Source organism: Dromiciops gliroides, chromosome 6 (genome assembly GCF_019393635.1).
Source record: "Dromiciops gliroides isolate mDroGli1 chromosome 6, mDroGli1.pri, whole genome shotgun sequence".
In the NCBI taxonomy this organism is placed as follows: domain Eukaryota; kingdom Metazoa; phylum Chordata; class Mammalia; order Microbiotheria; family Microbiotheriidae; genus Dromiciops; species Dromiciops gliroides.
Window position 1 is genome coordinate 161,375,937 of NC_057866.1, and position 18,976 is coordinate 161,394,912.

The 18,976-nt window shown below is 40.0% G+C and overlaps 1 protein-coding gene across 1 annotated transcript; it reads left to right on the top strand.

Moving 5' to 3' along the window:
* Positions 1-15,692: 15,692 nt before the first annotated feature.
* Positions 15,693-16,229, top strand: LOC122732445 (ferritin light chain-like). The gene has a single exon (XM_043972588.1). It carries the CDS (start codon positions 15,693-15,695, stop codon positions 16,227-16,229), a length of 537 nt encoding a protein of 178 aa, XP_043828523.1.
* The last annotated feature ends 2,747 nt before the right edge of the window (positions 16,230-18,976 follow it).

The window sequence follows — 18,976 nt, forward strand, 5'->3', positions numbered from 1 at the left end:
GATAATGTTTTCAATATCATAATTAATTCCAGACAAAAAGGCATAGCTTCCAGCAAATATTTGCACGTAAAATAATTCTGGGATGTGCTGTATGCACTATGGCCAAGATAACAACTGACTTCTGGAATTGTAATGAGATTTGCCCATAAAAGGGTAGTTACCCATGTTGATGGTTTGAGAATTGTTGAAATTACTTCATGGTTTCTTTGCTGTCCAATCCCTTCACACCAAGGGGTATAATGGAGACCAAACTGGAATCCTGTACAATTAAACATTCTATTCAATCAGCTTAAAGAGGTAGTCCCGGCAGATGTTTTAATGGCAAAGATTCTAGAGGAAGTGGTACAGCTTAATCTGAAATCTGTAGCAGTAGAAAGCCCAGGGAATCAAACTAGATCTTCCAGGCTAATAGAAAAGCAAATTATCTTATGTACCAGGAAAAAGGCCCGGTGTAAAGAACATGATGACACACTGAAGAGTAGAAAGAATATCATAAGTTCACAGATCAAGAATTGGAAGGGACCTCAAAGGCTACCTACTTTAACCCTCTCTCTCATTTTACAGAGAAAACAACAACAAAACTGAGGCTGGTTAAATGACTTAAAGAAGGTCACACAAGTGATAAGCATTTGTACCCAGGTGCTCTGAATTTAGAGCCACTACACTGTACAGCCCCAAATCCCACAAGAAGCTTGTGATCCATGTAAATTATATATGTAAAGCTTTAGATTTACTTGAGCTTTCTTCACTCCTTAGATTAAAGCACTAGTGTCTTGGTTGATTGGTGCATAATTTCATTCTTTAGATGCTGAGTCTCAAATCATGAGCAATCAGTGACTCAAAAACATGTAGCATTGTCCATCTTGGTATTGTGGCATCAGTGACCAGAAGCAGCACATAAACCTCTTCCATGTGTATTAAAAGTAGAAAACTTCATTTAATATAATGTCCTCTCTTTTTCCTTTTTAATCAATCAATATCTATGAAGTGAAGCAGTTAGGTGGCATAGTATATAAAGGACTGGCCCTGAAACTGGGAAGGCCTGAGTTCAAATCTGACCTCAGACACTTACTAGCTGTGTGACCCTGGGCAAGTCACTGAACCCCAATTGCTTTAAACATCTGGGGCCATCTCCAGTCATCCTGATATATGGCTTGCCAATGGACCCAGATGGCTCTGGAGGAAAGAATGAGGCTGGTGACTTTGTACAATCCTGGCTCACTTAAATCCAATTCACTGCAAGTCATGACATCACCCTCATGTCATAGTCCTCTTTGAGATCAAAGGACAAACAACATCTATTAAGCACCTCCTACATGCAAAGTGTTGTATATTTGACACTGTGCTCCAAACTTCTTATTCTTTATAAAGGGTCTTAGACTTTCAGCCAATAGAAATAGGTTTGAATTCTGACTGAGATATATATACTGGCAGTGATCTTGAGCAGATGATTTTTCTTCTATTTCTCTCACTTCTCTTATCTATAAAATGTGAAAAATGATCCTGTCAATATCTATGTCACAGAGTTGTTAAAAGGAAAGAACATAGGGTGTGGCTAGGTGGCACAGTGGATAAAGCACCGGCCCTGGATTCAGGAGTACCTGAGTTCAAATCCGGCCTCAGACACTTGACACTCACTAGCTGTGTGACCCTGGACAAGTCACTTAACCCCAATTGCCTCACTAAAAAAAATATACATAATAACATTAAACATATTTCTGCATTAGTCATGTTATAAGAGAAAAATCAGAGCAATGACGAAAAACCTCAAAATAGAAAAATGTATTTTTTTTTACAAAATACTATGTATATGCAAGTTTTTGTAGCTGTTTCCTCTCTCCTACCTGTCTATTCTACCCCTTCTCATTCCTTTCATGCCCCTCCCACCCACCCAATTATTTTTCCTTCTCCTCTTTCTCTTCCTCTCCCTTTCTCTTATTATCTTAGGCAAGTACAAATCTTTTAAGCTTTTCCATCATGTACTATGCCAAATCCCACATCAAATATGGCTCTACTCCACCTTGGTCAAGGTAAGTCACCAAACAATTTCATGTGTAGAGTTAAGTCATGATGAAAAGACTTGAGAAACTAGAGACCAGACCTCAAGATAGAAAACCAGAAGAAGGAACAAGCCCCAAATCTGGCACCTGAGACATTCAATTGATCTGAACAAAACAGGAGGTCTAGAGATACTAGAATTGTTAATCAGATCAGATCATATCAAACATACAATCATAAATTTAGAATTAAAAGGGACTTTAGAGCCTGTTAGAGGAGTAAATAGGGAGGGGTAAATAAGAGGTGTCTAGCCCAGATTCATATAGAAAGTGTCTAAGGTAGTATTTGAACCCAGATCTTTGTAACTCTAATCCAGACATCCTATGCTAGTGCTATCTCTGAATAATTTCTAAGAGGTTAATACAAATTGTTGAAGCAGAAGGTTTCAAAAGAGCCTGGTTTGAAAGGTACTTCCACAGAGTTACAGAGTCAAACAACAAGATTCATGAAGTACTTTCTATGTTTCAAGCACTATACTAAGTGCTGGGAATACAAAGAAAGGCAAAAATACAGGCCCTGCCTTCAATGAGATCACATTCTAATGCAAGAGGCAACCAAAAAAAATGTACATACAAGATATATAAATGCAAATGAAAAGTAAGCTTTGAGTTTAAAAGATGGGGTAGGGGCAGCTAGGTGATACAGTGGATAAAGCACTGGCCCTGAATTCAGGAGGACCTACCTGAGTTCAAATCCAGCCTCAGATACTTGACACTAGCTGGGCAAGTCACAACCCCAATTGCCTCACCAAAAAAAAAAAAAGAAGAAGAAGAAGGGGTAGAAGGAGAATTAAACAAGAGTCCTTACTATTGAGTGATGTCTACATAATTTTGTTGCCAGAGATATTCAATGATTGGCTTCTCCAGAGTAGCTAGGATGGAGAGGACTGTTAATGCCTCCACAATGAGCATTCCTGCTAGGGTCTTGACTTTCTTTTTTTGATGAGGCAATTGGGGTTAAGTGACTTGGCCAGGGTCTCACAGCTAGTAAGTGTCAAGTGTCTGAGGCCAGATTTGAACTCAGGTCCTCCTGAATCCAGGGCCAGTGCTCTATTCACTGCACCACCTAACTACCCCATAGGATCTTGACTTTAAAAGTCAGTACCTAGAGCTGTTGAAATTGTTCCATCAAAATCTGTACACACACACACACACACACACACACACACACACACACACACATACACACACAATAGCCTGGAGGAACATAGAACCAAAACCACGCCCCCCTCAATGATAACCTGAACATCTACTATAGGGGACAGAATATTTAGAGCAAAGACAATTGGTACAATTCAGATAGTCTAGACTAAAACAGACTTCATAGCTTCATCATCTAAGATGAACATAGACACACATGAATCCCACTCTCTAGGGCTAATCTATTTGAGGAGGCAATCTAGGGGAACCCTTTGAGAAACAGTGTGACTACAGGGACAGTCATACCAGCAATGAAAGAAGCCTATCTCTAATTCCACAGGACATGTACTGGCCCATGACCCTGCTCCCTCACCTTTTCCTGGGAGCCTCCTTCCCCCCTACCACCCTAGTGCAGACATAAACTGGTAGATGACTGAAAGGTAGAGGAATGTCCATCTATAAACTACTTGCATGGAGTAAATGTGCCCCCTGAAACAAAATGCCAACTGCCCAAACCTAGCTATGGCCCTGCCCCTCCCCCCCCCAACATACACATACACACACTCCAAGAAAATTATACAAGGGAAAGAGACTAAGACCAAGCAATGCACTAGCACCACTGCTAGCTTGAGCCTCCTTCAAAATAGCTTTTATTTTTTTTCTCAACATGATATCCATCACCTCCCACCACAGCTTTCTCATTACCAAATAAAATCTGATCTCTACCTCCCCCACCAGTCATGCACCAGGCATCTTTCTGCTTTCTGACACTCAAAATGTCCCTGAGGAAGTGACAGCATTACCAACCACTGAGAACAGCATCCAGAACTTGTAAGGAGGGTTTTCCAATAGAATCACTTGGCTCATGGGCCAGCATGAGGCACACAATACACTCTTTTTTAAAAATTAAATTAAAATTTTTAAGTAATAAACATTTTTATTTATAGTTTTGGGTTCCAATTTTTATCCCTACTTCCCTCCCTACTCTCCTCCCTCCCTGAGGCGGTAAGCAGATATAGGTTATACATTGTGTAATTTAAGATTCTAAATGTGGATTCTAATCTGTTCCCCCAGTTTTGGGGGAAACTGACTAAAATCACTGATAAAACGAGTTTAGGTTTTTAAGGGTTTATTGGAAAATAGAAAGAAAAAGATTGAGAACAGAATTCCAACAGCCTGGCATTCCTATCTTTCCTCAAATTTCCTGTGAAGTCCTCTGCCACGGCCACCACCATCTAGTCAGGAACCCAAAAGAAGGGGCGGCTAGGTGGCTCAGTGGATAAAGCACCGGCCCTGGATTCAGGAGTACCTGAGTTCAAATCTGGCCTCAGACACTTGACACTTACTAGCTGTGTGACCCTGGGCAAGTCACTTAACCCCCATTGCCCTGCAAAAAAAAAAAAAAAAAAAAAGGGGGGGCAGGAACCCAAAAGAGAGAGAGCTCTCCGCGCAGGCTCCCTTTCCTCCTTCCTGTCTCCTCCCAGAAAATAGGAGGCTCCTCAAGTTGATTGGCTGGTAGCCTTGATAGACAGCACCCATGAGTAAATGTCATTTCCTGACACCAAGGAAAAGCCACAATGCCTCTGAGGCATTTTCCTCATGGTGGAGCTTTCCCACAGCAAGTCTCCAGTAGGTGGCATCATTCTAATCATTACAACATGTATGATTATGTAAAACATTGCCATATTAGTCATTTTGTATAAGGAAACTTGAATAAAAGAAAAAAATGAAAGAAAGTGAAAAATAGCATGCTTCAGTTGTGTTCAATCAATATCAGTTCTTTCTTTGGAGGTAGATAGTATGCTTCATTGATAGTCCTTTTGAATTGTCTTAGATCACTGTATTGTTGAGAATAGTTAAGTCTTTCATAGTTCTTCATCAAACAATATTGCTGTTTTGTGCACAATACTCTCCACACAACACTCTTGAATGTGGACCAACCCAGATTAAAATGTAACTGGGAAATAGTTAACAAAATAAATATAATTATAATCAAACACAGATAACATTACATTTCAAAATAAAGTTAATATGCAGTCTGCAGGAAACTTTACGCATGGTTTAATGGCTCCTATTTCTATTTGAGCTTGACACCACTGTTTTAGAGAAATATGGTGTTCCCTAAATGCTCAAGCAATATAATGGAAAGTTTAGTGAATTTCTGTGATGGAAGTAATCTAACTCCCATTAAAGTCCTACTCCAAAACCTCAGCAGATGAACCCAGTTTCTGAAAGACTAGGCCAACAGACTATTGAGTTCTAGAAGGTTCTTACAAGTTGAAATAACCTCAAGAATGGAACCAATGATACTATAAATTTGATGTGGCTCATCTGAGGTCTAAGTTCCTGGGAGTTCAATACACACATATACATGTTTATGTATATATACATATATATGTGTGTTTGTGTGTGTATGCATGTACATATATGCATATATATGCATGTATATTCACATACATGCATATTTTAATTTATATTATTTAGACCAAAGCTTCTTAAACTGTAGGCCACAAACCCATATCAGTTCACATGAGTGAATATGGGGGTTGAGAAAAATTTGTCAGTAAATGTTTGATTTGTATACCTTTTTTATATACCCAAGATTACATAAAATTCCTTGGGCAAAAAGGAGTCACAAGTGGAAAAAGTTTAAGAAGCCCTGACTTAGAGCATCTACCAAGTTATAGAAGAATAGTTATAGATGTATCATTGGACATAGTACCCACACTGATGAAATCATAGATCCTTAAAACTTTAACATATAAATCATCTAGCAACAAAAATAGGAAAGACAATGATCTCAAGGCTGTCATGATGCTCATTTCTTCTCCATTTCAAAGCATTTTCTTATTTTTACTTAAAAAAAAAGAGGAGTCTATAAAAATCCAAATACAATACTCATATTCCCTTGACAGACCAACTATAGATTTCTGTAAACTTTGGGGAGGGTGGGGTGGGGTAATGGGGTATGATCTGGTATTCATTTCAGGGGGTTGAACTTCATGTTCTACTTTGGAAAGCAGCACATGAGAGTCATTGTTTAACATTATTACTTTCAGGCCACAAAAAATATCTATAAAAGAAACCTTATGGACAGTTTATATATGTCAATTGTGCCAAAACCCAGAAAGCTACAGAACATCAAAAGGTAGAATTAGGCTTTATCACTATGAGATTGGGAGAGAAGGCAGATAGCTACCTAAAAAGGTAAGGGCTCAACGTGCCCAAACAGGAATCTGGGTAAAGGGCCAACAACTGGGTTTGATTCAGGCAAACCCTGTAAGAGAGCAAACGCTAGACAAGAATAGTATTGTTACTGTTATAATGTTGCTGAGTGTTCCAACTGACCACCTTCATCTACCTCCAGGCTGCTGTGTCCCATGTCCCCCAGGAGAGGTGTTCCTGTGACATCTAAAGTCACAGCTAGTTTGTAAACTGATCAACAGAATCTCAAGAATGTGCTGACCAAAAATAAGCAATTAAAAATATTGGTGGGGTTGGTTCATTTTTTTAAAAATAGCTTTCTAAAAGTGTAGATTTAGAAACAGAAGGGACCTGAAAAGTCATTTAGCAAAGATGCTGCCTTTATTGTCTGATGCAAGGGGAATTAATGATGACCAGAATCTCAGGTCAAGTGGAAAGATTGGTTTATGAAAGAAAAAGCTAGAGAGAGAAGAGGGTTCAACTATTACAATTGCTGTGCAATATCTTTTGTGAATGAGGGGGCAGCTAGGTGGTGCAGTGAATAAAGCACCAGCCCTGAATTCAGGAGGACCTGAGTTCAAATCCAGCTTCAGACACTTGACACTTACTAGCTGTGTGACCCTGGGCAAGTCACTTAACTCTCGTTCACCCCACAAAAAAAAAAAAATCTTTTGTGAATGTATGTTCCCTTCTCATGCTTTCAACAAGGATGCCTGTGGCTCATTCTTATAAAGACTTTTAAAAGCACAGTTTTGTGCAAAGAAGACCCAGTTTCAAATATGGCCTCAGATACTACCTGTATGACCCTGGGTAAGTCAGTGAATTTCTGTTTTCCTCAGTTTTGTCATCTGTAAAATTGGGGTGATGATAGCACCTACCTCCCAGGATTTGTTGTGGGGATCAAATAAGATAATAATTGTAAAGCAATTAGCACAGTGCCTGGCATGTAGTAAGCACTATATAAATATTATTAGACATGAAAAAGTAAGTATATAGGCCAGCAATTATCAAAATCTTCTCACTTGTCTTTTCTCAATAGAAGCAATCTATGATTTTATCTAGGCATTTGATTTCCATTCCTCTTGCATAAATATAAAAAAAAAATCTGTCAATGTCTTCTAAAGTGACTTGCTTCTATCATCTACCTCCCCATCTACCATCTCATCTAGCTATTCTTTCAGTCTTAGGTGTTATTTGTACTTCCTCATGCAAAACATTGGGGATGGTTGATGTTAGAGACCAAATGTGCTGGCTTCAGTGTCATTGATGGAGAAGAGATTTTGCTATAGAAATATCTTGAGGGGCAGCTAGGTGGCGCAGTGGATAGAGCACCGCCCCTGGAGTCATGAGTACCTGAGTTCAGGTCCGGCCTCAGACACTTAACACTTATTAGCTGTGTGACCCTGGGCAAGTCACTTAACCCCAATCGCCTCACTTTAAAAAAAAAATATCTTGACAAATCTTTTCCATTTTCATCTGTTTGCTATTATTGTTTATATTGTTATTATTATAACAATGACTTGCTAAATTTAGGAACTTGTTCAAAGTTTATTTAATTGTCTACACATCCTTTATATCCAAATCGGTGTTGTCATAGATGCCTAGTTGCCAGGGGGCAGTGATTATAAAAATAGCTGACATTATATAAGGGCATTAAAATTTGTGAAACGTTTTACAAATATTACCTCATTTGAGCTTCACAATGGTTCACAACTATGGTATAAGTAAGAGGATATTATTATCTCCAGTTTACAGGTGATGAAACTGAGAATCAGAGAGGCTAAGTGACCTCAAAGACACATAGTTATTAAATTTCAGAGACAGTATTTGACTCAAGTCTTCCTAACCCCAAGTTCATCAACACTCTATCAGTTACCACATGATGCCTGTGTGCCTCTCCCTACTCCCTCTACCTTTCTTCTCTCTCCATGGTATTTTTGCTTTGTCATTTTATTGCCAATGTTTAGCTATACCACAGGTTAAATTCATTTCTTTTTTTTTTTTTTTAGTGAGGCAATTGGGGTTAAGTGACTTACCCAGGGTCACACAGCTAGCAACTGTTAAGTGTCTGAGGCCAGATTTGAACTCAGGTACTCCTGACTCTAGGGCTGGTGCTCTATCCACTGCACCACCTATCTGCCCCCCAGTTAAATCCATTTCTACAGGCTGCTCTGGACATCTAACCACAAAGGTTTTTTTATGATGTTGGTGTATGGTAGATATGAGCAGGCTACAAGATATGACCAATAAGGAACTTTGAAAAAAAGAACAGAAGGAAAATACGTGGTTAAAGAAATATATGATGGAAAGAGAAGATGGGTGGGTCATGTGTCAAGGATAAGGAAAGATCTGTGGACAGCCAGAGTGTTCCACTGGTGTCCTCACAATTTCTAAAGAAATTGAGAAAGGCCTCTATCATATTGTTTGGACTCCTGTGATGAACATATGAAAAGATATAGATAAGAATCACACAGTATATGTAGGTCTAGATCTGTTATGTGGGAGGGAAAAGAACCAAATCAATGAAATCATAAATACATTAGACTATATGAATAAGCTTCTCCCTAAAACAAAGTCCTGTGGTTTTATTTTTTTTTTATATCAGTGTTCTTTTTGTGATGTTCTAAAGCTGTGAGCCATGGAACACTACAATCACTGAAGAACTGAAGATGAGAACACAAGGAGCAATGAAGAGTGTTTCCACACTCCATATGTCTGGGATTTAGGGGACAGCAAAAACATACTAGCTAGATTGACTAAGGAAGAAGAGTGTTGCTAGTCACATGGGGTCTGGAAACAGTAGCTTGTTCATACAGGCATATTCATAAGTCACCCAATCCTTTGAATTCTTCGAAATATTTTTAATCCATTCCTTCCTTTTCAATCTCACTGCCACCAATTTATACCTGAATTACTGAATGCTCTCTCTACCTGTCCCCTTTCCAACCCCCATCATATATATGCCACTGAATTAGTCTTCCTAAAATATTGCTTTTAACACATCACTTACCTGCTCAAAAAAGCTTCAGAGATTCCCCAATGCCTAACAGACAAGGTTTAACCTTCTTAGCCTGGCATTCAAAGCCTTCCACTATCTGACCTCAGCCTACCTTCCAGTTTTGTTGCCCAGTACATCCTTAAAGGAGAGCTCTACTCCAGCCAGATTGATTACTCAATGTTCCCAAAAGATGCCTTCCTTTTCTCTTTTCTGAATGTCTTTGTTCATGTTTGAAATGTCCTCGTCTCTTCTCTCAATCTACCTAAAGCTTGAGTTCGAGTTTTCCTTCCTTACCCTCTCCCGCTCACAGTGTTTTCTCCCTCTTCTGCATTCCTCTGGTAGTTATTGTCTACATTGCTCATGTGTCAATGAATCACATCCTTGTACAAGGTCTTCTGATACCCCTTGTATCATTAGTCTGTATCATTGTTATTTATCTTTTCATATGTTTTGTTCCACCCTCCCAACTAGACTATAGTCTAATTACTGACTCTTCTACATATGGTCTTAGACAAGCCATTTCTGCGTCTCAGTTTCCAAATATGTAAAGACTTGATTCCCTCCATCTCCAAGTGATAAGCTCATGTATTCAATCATATCTCTTGGGAACCAACAATACAGTTGTGATCGATCTGGTTCATCTCCCTACAAGCAGATGGAACTTGAAAGCCCTGGGAGAATAATTTACCTTCTAGTGAATGTTACTGGAGAGAAAGAATGACTTTCTACCTCATTAGTGGGAGACTTCCTTCTTGTGAAGCTACCTTATAACCTGCTTCTCCATCCCTAATGCTCTCTCATCTTGGCTTTTACATCTCCCTCTTCCTTATAAGCCTTTATCCTCTTTCCCCTCTTCACATGTGTGTCTTTTGTTCTTAGTTTCCTTTTCCTCTCTATCTTCTAAGATCAAATTCAATGGCAACAAATAGCAAAGGAATAAAAAAAGGACCTCTTAAGAAAATATCACTGCTTCACTTAGTTCCATATCTATAAAATAATAGAATTAGACCCGGAAGAGACCCTAGGAGCCATACAATCCAGTCCCATAATTTGAGGAAACTAAAGCCCAGAGGGAAGAAGTGGTTTGCCCCATATCTTACAGGTTCCAAGGGACAACACCTGGGCTCCACCTCAGGCCCTCTTGAATTCAGATTCCATGTTCTTTCCTCTACACTTTGCTTTCTCTTTCTTTGTTTTCTTAAACACTATATGAGAGGAAGCACACTACAGTGGAGAGAGCACCTGCCAGGCTGTCAGAGAACATCACTTATAGTTCTGTCTATAAAATGAAAGAGGTGGATCCAATGAGCTCCAACTTCCCTTCCATCTCTAAAATTTAGGGAATAGAATTATCTAGGTGTCAGTTTCTTCATCTGTAAAAAATGGAAGGGTTGTACCATCACAGGATCACAGAATCACAGAGATCAAAATGACCTCAAAAGCTACCTAATCTATTTCTTTTTTTAGTGAGGCAATTGGGGTTAAGTGACTTGCCCAGGGTCACACAGCTAGTAAGTGTCAAGTGTCTGTGGCCGGATTTGAACTCAGGTACTCCTGACTCCAGGGCGGGTGCTCTATCCACTGTGCCACCTAGCTGCCCCAAAGCTACCTAACCTAACCTATTCCTGACCAATAATGATATTTCTGACAAGTGGTCCTCATTTTTCTGCCCAAAGATTTTGAGTGAAGGGAAAATCCAATACCTTATGGGGAAGCTTTTTCCACTTCTTGCCAGCTATAATTGTTAGGAAATTTTCCTTTCCATCAAGGTAATTGTTAAGAGTTCTAACATTGTATAAAACTAACAAGCCCAAGGATGGCCCAACAATTCTAGGAAGATTCCTCCAACTCTATAGTAATGGATAGATCACTGTTCACTTTTTATATCCTCCTCCCTATACTCAGAAAAGTTAAAATCAACTCACAAGCCATCAGGCAAATATTGATTAACTTCTGGACCAGTCCCAAACTGAATCATCCCATCTAATCCCTTCATCTCAAATTGTACAAAAGAAAGAGGACTAGTCTGTGTATAAATCGTGGCTACAGACTCAAATTCTTTTTTACTAGTTTTATGCCCATGGGAAATTTACTTAACTTCTTTGAACCTCAGTTTCCTAATCTGTAAAAGAAAAGGGATAGACTAGATGATTACTAATCTCTTCCAACTTGAGAGTTTGCTGACTATAGCTAATTCTTCAAAAGTAATCCCCCTCTTCCTCCTTCTGGGGTACTCCTGCCTTACAGACAGAAGCTGGTAAAAACAAAAATACTTTAAGACAACTGGGGTAAACATCCAAATAAACTGTCAGGCATGTTCACTTATCAAACCAATTTACCTTTATTGAAGCCATCTGACTCACAATACTTTTTAAATTATTATCTTGTGAAAATGGTGTATTTTTAACTCTTGGAGCTAAGGAGAAGGGAAGGGCCAGGGTCATATGAAAATAGACATATTGTGTAGTAATCCTTGCAAGAAAACAGGAATTTATATCACCATAATTTTAGAGATGAATGTTTTGGCATGAATTATATGAAGATAGTTGGGAAAAATAATGGGAAAGCAAATTCTTTTTTTCTAAATTTGTGATCTAACTGTATAAGCCACATACAAATAGTCATGTCCCACAAAGACAGGAGACAGGCAACTCTCCAGGAAAGGTAAATGCCTGGAGAAAACAATGCCAAGAGGTGTTTTGTTGCTGTTGTTAATGAAAGCTTTAGGAGACTCCTTTCTACTGGAAAAATAACTAACAGCATTCTTTAATGCTGGCCAATAAGAGGTCTCTCCGCATCTGTTGCAGATGCACTACTGCTGGATTCCATCAAAGGAGAACCTCTGTTGTTAATTTGTGCCATATTTCCCCTCAGGGAACTAAATTTCCCCAGTGTCTGAGCAGCCTTTGCAATCAGGATAAGTTCTTCAACATTTTCAAGGTTAATGCACCCATCAACAGGAGAATGGCTGAACAAATTATGTTAGTTGAAAGTAATGGAATGTTTCTGTGCTGTGAGAAAAGGTATGGCTTCAGAGAACCTGGAAAAGATTCGCATGAATTGATACAGAATGAAGTCAACCGAACCAAGACAACAATTTTCTAAAAAAAAAAAACAAAACGTTGAAAGACTTAAGAATTCTATTCAATGTAATGACTATACTATTATCCCAGAGAGGTGATAATGAAGCATGTTACTCACCTCTAACATAGAGGTGATATACTCAAGATGCAGAATAAAACACATATTTCCAGACACAGTTAATGTAGGAATTCATCTTATTTGACTATTCATATTTTTACAAGGGATTTGTTATACTTTTTTTTTTAATTTGGCAAGAAGATTGGAAGAAAAGGTGATATGAGTGTAGAGGCACCAAAAAAAAATCATTTAAGCATTTTTAATGCACAGACAGAACAGAAAGAAGTTTAGAAAGAAACATAGACAAGCAAGATAGCTTTGAACATTCCATACTTAAATATACATATAGATTGTCTATGTGTATGTATGCATGTATGTAAGTTTTGTGGCAAGTTATACCTAATGGAAATTTATAGTTACTGAGAAACTATGTATATTGGATAAGCACATCATATCTTACAATAAATCCTCTGTCCTTGACAACAGAATTTATATTAGTGATTACTAAACAAGGTAATTCTCTAATCCCCAAACACTGAAAGGTGGTGGTGGTGCTGGTAGTTATAGAAACTGACATTTTATAGCATTTTAAGATTTACAAAGCACTTTCCATGTATGTTATGCACTGATCCTCTTAATAACCCTGTGAAGTATATACTACAGCCATTATTATTCCCATTTTCCAGATGGGGAAGCTAGGGTTCAAACTGATTAAGTGACTTTCCCATGGTTTCATACAAGTGTCAGAGACAGGATTCAAAATCAGGTCTCCCTACCTATAAGCCCAGTACCTTTCCCCACCACCTTGGGCTGCCCCCTGGACTGATTACCTGAATCTCAAGTATTATAATAAAATCTAAGTATGCTAGAGAACTCAAGGATCACAATAAGAAAGTTTTAAGGAAAATGATTAATAAGAGTCATGGTTAACAAATCTCATAGACAGGAGATGAAAGTCAAATGATATAACTTAATGCCAGAAGATCCAACTGACAAAACACACCACATAGATCACATATGGAAAACTTTAATGTGGAAAAACAAGTCCAGAAATAAATAACTATGCAGGAATACAAGAAATTGTGAAGGATGAAAATTCAAGCAAATTAAATCCAGTGCCTAAGATCATCAAAGAAACCAACAACCCATTTGCCTACCAAGGCTATATAATCTCTATAGTGATTAGCATTTTGAAACATTTTGAGAAATTGTATTTTTTTTCCTTAATAAGTCATGCACTGAAACATGTTCTTCTGAGAACCACCATAAAAAACAAAAAATTGAAATTTGGCCTCACAAGATCCCAGTCAAATTAGCTCTCTAGTCTTACCAGAAACCAATTAGCTTGATTTTCTCTTCTCCTTAGGGACCAAAGAGCAACATCCAAACTGAAGTGAAAAAGTTCTTCTATGTGAAAAAACAAAGTCCCTTTGGTATGAATAGCCAATGTCTCCTTTTTAGAAGTAGAGATATGAGGAAGAGGGGAGATGAAAACTGCCAACTCTGCTATTCTTGAGCCAGATTTCAAACAGTGGAGCAGAGCTATTTTGTCTTTACCTTGAAAAGCAACATAGGCAAGTAGAGTTCTAAACTTCAGAAAGACCTGGGTTTGAATCCTGCCTCAAATATTTGTCAGCTGTGTGGCTATGGGCAAGTCACTTAACCTCTCTGTTCCTCAGTTTCCTCATCTAAAAAATGAGAATAATAATACCTATGGCATCTTCTTCACAGGATTATTTTCATCTGTCTTTAAATTCAAATTTTAAAATTCCCATAAATACAGGGTGTCCCATTAAGTCTTACTGACTTTTGGGACACCCTGGATATATGTCCCATCACTGATTTTCCCCCAAGTCAACATATGTACCATGAAGTACCTGAGGCCAAAAAGCTCCAACCATATACAACAAATGGAGAGTTCCAAAGGTCCCCTTCATGTCAGCTTTCTCAGTTTGTAGCTATACAAAGAATGGTTCTAAGAACTTCTCTCACCATAGCCTTTAAGTCAAACCAAGTAGCACAATGTGTCTTCCTCTTTCCCTGGAAAAGGTAGACAGCCAGAAATATCAGTCATTTCTAATGATTTACCACATAGACTGTCCTTATAGAAAGGAACTATTAAGAGGTGACTAAGAACTACCTAATGTGTTGTAGAAATTTCCAGATGGTCCACTGTCAAGGGTCGTTCCTAGAATGTGTGATAAAATAATGGGATTTAGCAGATACTCAGAGGCCCACCTGGAGATTAATCTAAACTGATTGAATTAAGTGAGAGTGATTGGCTGCTGATTAACCTACTTCAAATTAACTAGATTGTAATCACACCTGGCTAGCCCTTAAGAAGGTATTGTTCTCAGAAGCTAGACTGTGAACTCAACTTGAGAACACCTTCAAAACCAATGGATTTGGATGACACCAACCAATCAGCTTGAAGCAGTGTGTAAGGACCGCCTCCATTCCAGATCTATAAAATGCTTCCACAATCAGTTTGCTGGAGAGTTCCTGATTGAAGCAGGCTCATGGTGGAGGACTTGAGGAAGGACCACACCACACTACACCACACCACACCACACCACACCACACCACACCACACCACACCACACCACACCACACCACACCACACCACACCACACCACACCACACCACACCACACCAGAACTCTAGGCTAGGTAGGCTTTTTCTTAACTTTCTGAACTCAGTGTGAATACCTGTATGCTTTAATAAATGTTTAATGGGTGCAGCTAGGTGGTGAAGTGGATAGAGAACCGGCCCTGGATTCAGGAGGACCTGAGTTCAAATCTGGCCTCAGACACAACACTTGCTAGCTGTGTGACCTTGGGCAAGTCACTTAACCCTCATTGCCTCCTTAAAAAAAACTGTTTAATGCCCAAAGACTGGTGCTGAAGCTTCTACTTTAAGGCAATCACACAATATAGATTTTAACCATCTTGCTTTAACAGTGTTTGGACGGAACAGACCCGGGATTCCCCCAGCTCCCCTGGTGATAGATCTTCATCCTTCTGCAGCCCTCCAGGCCCTAGGACCACCTGACCCCGGCTTTCAAGACCATCTGCCTCCAGGACCATCCGCCCCTGGCCTCCGAGACCAAAGAACTCCCAGACCAGTCACCTTCTCCCGTTGCTGTCGGTGCCATGAGCTCCACCTCTCAGATCAACCAAAACTTCTCCTCTGAGGCGGAGGCCATGGTCAACTGCCTGGCCAACCTCTACCTGCAGGCCTCCTACTCCTACCTGTCCCTGGGTTTCTATTTTGACCGGGACGATGTCGCTCTGCCAAGGGTGTCCCATTTTTTCCTTGACCTGGCGAAGGACAAACACGAGGGCGCCGAGCGCCTTATGTGGCTCCAGAACCAACGTGGGGGCCGGGTCCTCCTCCAGGCTGTACAGAAACCTGCCCGAGACGAGTGGGGCCGCAGCTTGGATGCCATGGAGGCTGCCTTGAGCCTGGAGAAGGGCCTGAACCAGGCCCTCCTGAAGCTGCACGCCCTGGGCTCCAGCCAAGGGGATCCACACCTCTGCGACTTCCTGGAGAGCCACTACTTGGGCGAGGAGGTAAGGCTGCTGAAGTGCCTGGGTGACCACCTGACCACCCTGCACCGAGGGCAGGACGACCCCCACCCCGGGCTGAGAGAATACCTGTTTGAGCGGCTGAGCCTGAAGCGCAACTAGGAGGAGTAGCCCCATGGGAAGGCCATAAAGAATAAAGAATAAAAAATAAAGAATAAAGCTGACTCACTGATCAAAAAAGAAAAGAAATGAAATGAACTCTATTTACAGCTTCAATTCAATAATTATTTATTAATTATGTGGAATGCCATGTACTTTGCATTAGAAAGACAAAGATGAAAAGTGACACAGTTCTTGTTCTCAATGGTCTTACAGCTTAATAAAAATAATGATAGGACAGGAGACCACATAATTGAAATATTGGTTGAAGAAAATGGAAATGTATAGCCTGTCTTAGATTGGACAAGTATTTGAAGGGCGATCTTGTGGCAAAGATTGGTGTTATTCTCCTTGGCCACAGAGGGCAGAACAATGTGTGAAAGTGGCAGAGGCAGTTAGGCTTCATATAAGGAAAAAATAAAACAACTTCAGAACAATCTGAACTATACAAAACTGGAACAGGCTGCCTTCAGTGGTGTAAGTGTCCCTATCACTGTAGGGAAAGCCTGAATGACTGGTTAAAGGAGACAGTATTGTACTAGGGATTCTTGTTCAGGTACAGGGAGAATCCAGTAACATTGAATATTTTGTGTTCTTGAAATGTGTTTGCTAATTTATTGGTGGGGGTGAGATAAGGTTTTCTAAAATACTTTTCTACTTATATATTAATGGCTATGTAATAACGGCTATTGGACCCGTTTTGACAATAATCATTTTGTTGTGGGCCCAGAGTACCCCAGAAGTTCTCTGGGGCACATCAAGGAATCTTCTCCTTGAGAAACTAAACCAGAGGACAGATACACCTAGAGAGATAAGCGGAACCAGATCAGATTGAGCTAGCTTTGGGACCTCCACCCTTCATTCTGATCTCCCTTACCACTGGGGAGATAAGTTTGGGTGTGGCTGCAGCTTTTGTGTCCTGAAGAGAGAGATGGCTTGAGAGAACCATAGCCACCCTTCACCCAACTCCTCTAGCCACCACCAGTGGGGGATGGTCCTCACTCACTAAAGAAACTTTCCACAGGCAAACTTTCCACTCCCATCAGTCCTCTATAAAAGTACCTACCAGCCTCTTGCTCGAGGAGATTGGTACCTCAGAGCCAGGTGTTTTGTTCCATACCTTTCTCCCCATGAGAAGTCCAAGGATTTCTTTCATGGTTTCCCTTACCTCCCCCCTTTCCTTCCCTTGCCCCTAAATAAACTACCATCTTATTCTAACTGCTTTTGTGTGCAAGAGGGTGTAATTCTTTAAAGAATTCCTATGAACCCAAACCCATACCCCATTTTCCCCCATAACACATTTATTGTTAATTAATATAAAATATTAGAAGAGTGTTGACCTCATGGCATTTAACACAAGCAGAAACCCAGCCCCCCCCCCCCCAGCACCATATTGTCTCTAAGAGAGCACATGTCCTACCAGTCTATTCTGTCCTAAGAGCAGAGCATTCACCAACTGGACAGCATTGGTAGTCTAGAGTACAAGCCTATGATGGGGATGGCCACATGGTCTTGGCTTTTGATAGAGGTAGGTCGTTACACACTGAACAAAGCTAATTGGCTAGCATCATTCAATTCCATTGGTTAACATGACTTAAGGGTGGTCCATATTAAAACGAGCTGTATCTTTATGACATCAGGACCTAATGGGAGAGACCCCCTGAGGGGCAAAGGCACATTCAGATAGGTGTGGTATAATCCCATCATTTCACTGAGCTAGACAAAAGAGTATCTCCATTCCTATTGTACTTGCCCTGAAGAGGATTAAAATTTACTACTAAGAATCGAACCCTCTGAAGGGGGGGTAGGGGAGGAGGGGGTGGAGAAACATAACTGAAACTGAGTCCCTGGATTATCCCCCCCCAGAAATCCATTATTTGGTTTTGGTTTTTTGTTTTCTGCAGGGCAATGGGGGTTGTGACTTGCCCAGGGTCATACAGCTAGTAAGCATCAAGTGCCTGAGGCCGCGTTTGAACTCAGGTCCTCCAGAATCCAGGGCCAATGTTTTATCCACTGCACCACCTAGCTGCCCTCAGAAATCCATTATTAATAAAAATTTTCTCATAATTGGAACGCCATTCCAAATTTGAGAATCTGTGATTCTGTGATTTTTTTTTTCTCCTAGGGTAGAATAGGTGGTATTGAGTCAGTTGTAAGGAATGAATGACAGAAAACCAAGAGGTGATCAATTTCACTGAGAAAAATCATAGCATTTCCTTGATCTGCATTTGTCTTTAATTGACTAGAATACAGATCATCTGATTTCTCATTAACAATGAATAAATAGTTAAATTATGACAACTGAAAATGCATCTAAAGAAACACTTGGGGTCATTAGAAACAGCTTGTACCATTAAGGGAAAAAATGTTTCATATAAGGAGGAAGGTTTAAACTCCTGAACTAAAGGACTGCCATCCTAAAATAACAAACTCATGTGACATTGTGACTAAGAGCAAACCGAATTCTAGAATAGGAGTCTTCTGAGTAATGAGCAGATAGCTGAGTGAGTGCCAGGTTTCAACACAAATAATTGTGTGTAGTTTAAGCTCTGGAGCTCCTCTCCTAACCCACTCAACTAATATTCAGACTAGCAGAGGGCAAGCAGCTCCTTGTCACCTTAGGTTTCAAGGGGGTAACCCTGAGTGGCTGGGGTTGATTTTCTAGTATTAGAGCTCATAAGCCTCCATTTCCCCTGTGGATTGTTAGTTGACATCACTCACCCAGACAGACTCAATTGGCTTTTAGCTAG

What these genes read in the sequence shown, in the direction of transcription:
- LOC122732445 (XM_043972588.1), top strand. Translation starts at nt 15,693, where the DNA reads ATGAGCTCCACCTCTCAGATCAACCAAAACTTCTCCTCTGAGGCGGAG.